The sequence below is a fragment of the Akebia trifoliata genome, unplaced genomic scaffold (genome assembly GCF_017979445.1).
Source record: "Akebia trifoliata isolate Shusen 1 unplaced genomic scaffold, ASM1797944v1 Contig00608_ERROPOS3031104, whole genome shotgun sequence".
Taxonomy (NCBI): Eukaryota; Viridiplantae; Streptophyta; class Magnoliopsida; order Ranunculales; family Lardizabalaceae; genus Akebia; species Akebia trifoliata.
The window spans coordinates 492,561-495,060 of NW_028237131.1; the positions used below are offsets into that span (position 1 = coordinate 492,561).

Genomic DNA, 2,500 nt, shown 5'->3' on the forward strand with positions numbered 1-2,500 from the left:
ATGGTTCTTAATTCGGCAGTATGGAGTATTGGAGGAAGACCATTAATTTTGTGAAAATGGTCTGTGGATGCTAAACCTATGCATGAAATGCTCTCTTCGATTCCAATTTGGGTTTGGCTTCCGCAATTACCAATTCATTTTTGGTCCCAATCTGCTTGGGCTGTATAGGAAGCAAAATTGTAATTCCTTTGCATTCGAACGAGGCTACTGCGAATAGATCTCGACTTGGGTTTGCTCGTATTTGTGTAGAGATTGACTATCTCTGTAAATTTCCAGACATAGTAGTTCTAGAGAGGGAGAATGGAGCGAAGTATAATCAACGAATTGTTTATGAATGGAAGCCGAAGCCATGTAAGGTGTGCGCAACCTTTGATCATAGTCATGACCAGTGCCCGAAAGTGAACAGAAAGAACCCTGTAATTACGGTCTCTGCTTGGGCTGCAAAGCAGTCAGGAGTTAAAGTAATTGCAACTGATGTAAATTCAGTTGAACTGGGCGGTAAAGAGGCTGAAATAGGAGCAAATATGGTTGGTTTGGGTGAGTTTGGGGATGATGCAGATGCAGTCAGGGAGGATCGCAGTGGAGAAGAAAATAATGACGTGGCTTTAACAAATTCCGAAAATGTAGGATTTTCAAATTCGAACTCAACATGTGGTTTGGAGTTGGGTGGAGAAACAGAATCGTTTGTGAGAGAAAAAAATCTGGTGCCGTATTCCACTCCAACTAAAGATGGATGGAATCTCGTAGTTGGGAGACGTGGGTCTTCATCAAAAAAACCTGGAATGGATATGGGTATACCAATTGGAGCAGAGCAAAATGTTGGAGCAGAGAAAGAAGTGGATAATCCGGAATTGGCAGCTAGTCTTGAGGTTGTTCTGAACGTCCAACCAATGCACATTGAAAACTCTTTTCAAGTACTGGATCATGAAGCAGCAAAAGGAGGAAAAGAACCTGGTCTATTGGCTGAGAACAGTAATTATGAAGCAACAGAGTCTGCTATCAATGGTAATTCTAAAATTGTCAAAAAACAAGGTGGAAAAAATATGAGGAAGAAGAAAGTGGTGGAGGTCGCTAATAGAACCACGAGATCGAAATCTATCCCTAGTGAGGGAAATCAAATTAATAGTTCTTAATGTCAGTGATAATGTGGAATGTTCGGGGAATGAATTATGCGCGAAAGAGAAGGGCGATTAGAGACTTCATTAGTGATGAGAAGGTTGAGTTGATGGGGTTTTGTGAGACAAAAATTCAGATTGCAGATGCAGAAAAATTTCAAAAACGGTTGTGTAAAAATTGGAAATTCATCGATAACTATGAGTCTCACTTTTATGGACGGATTTGGGTGGGCTGGAATCCATTGTATTTTTTTGTGCAAAAGATGTTCAAATCAAGTCAAGTGACCCATTGCAAAGTTACTAGGATTCGGGATGGTTTTGTTAGTATTATGTCGTTTTTGTATGCTGAAAATTTTGAAAATGATAGAAGACTGTTATGGACAGACCTTAGCCACTTAGTCACGGCGGAACCATGGATTGTATTGGGAGATTTCAATACGGTTAGATTCCAAGAAGAGAAGGTAGGAGGGCGCCCTGCTTCAAGACGATCAATGCGTGATTTCAATGACTTCATAAATACGATTGGTGCTCAAGATTTGAGGAGAAATTCTGACTGGTTCTCATGGAGTAATAAATCTATAGGAGGTCGACGTATTCTTTGTAGGTTGGATAGGGTGTTAATAAATATGGCATGGATGGTTAAATTTCCTCAGATGTTGCTGAATTATTTACCATGTGAAGTTTCGGATCATGCCCCATTGAAATTGGAATTTCCAAGGAATTCTGCTGGTGGACCGAAAGTTTTTAAATTTTTTTCGATGTGGATAGGCAAACCAGGATTGCGAGAAGTGGTGTTCAATGCGTGGAATCAGGAAATTATGGGTACTCCAACGTTTAGACTCACAAGAAAGATTCGTGCGGTGAAAAACTCCATAAGAGTATGGAATAAGAATTACTTTGGTTCTATTCATAGTCGAAAAGAAGAAGCAAAGGATAAATTGTTTCGGATTCAAAACCAAATCCAGAGAGAGCCGATGGACAATAATCTTCAAGGCTAGGAGGTGGGGGCTTTGAGGGTCTATAATTCTGAGTTAGACAATGAAGAAAGTATGTACAGACAAAAATCAAGGGTTCAATGACTTCAAGAAGGGGATAGAAATACACGGTTTTTTTACTCATCAGTAGCCGCGAATATTGCGAAGAATGGGATTATGGAGTTGATTACGGATCAAGGAGCATTACTCAAAGATGAAGAAAAAAATGGGATAGTGGGCTACTCAATTTTTTTCAGCTATGTTTCGAAATCCGAATCCTACTGTAAGTATGCAAGTGCCTTTTATTTCAAAATTTTCTGAAGAACATGTGCAAATTTTATCAAGTCCTATTACAAGGGAGGAGATAAAATCTGTTATATTTGCTTCCCCAAGGAATAAATCTCCAGGACC

The 2,500-nt window shown here is 39.6% G+C and overlaps 1 protein-coding gene across 1 annotated transcript; it reads left to right on the forward strand.

The window, feature by feature from the left end:
- Positions 1-1,144: 1,144 nt before the first annotated feature.
- LOC147381253 (uncharacterized) lies at positions 1,145-2,113 on the forward strand. Its single transcript, XM_086430681.1, has one exon. It carries the CDS (start codon positions 1,145-1,147, stop codon positions 2,111-2,113), a length of 969 nt encoding a protein of 322 aa, XP_086286807.1.
- The last annotated feature ends 387 nt before the right edge of the window (positions 2,114-2,500 follow it).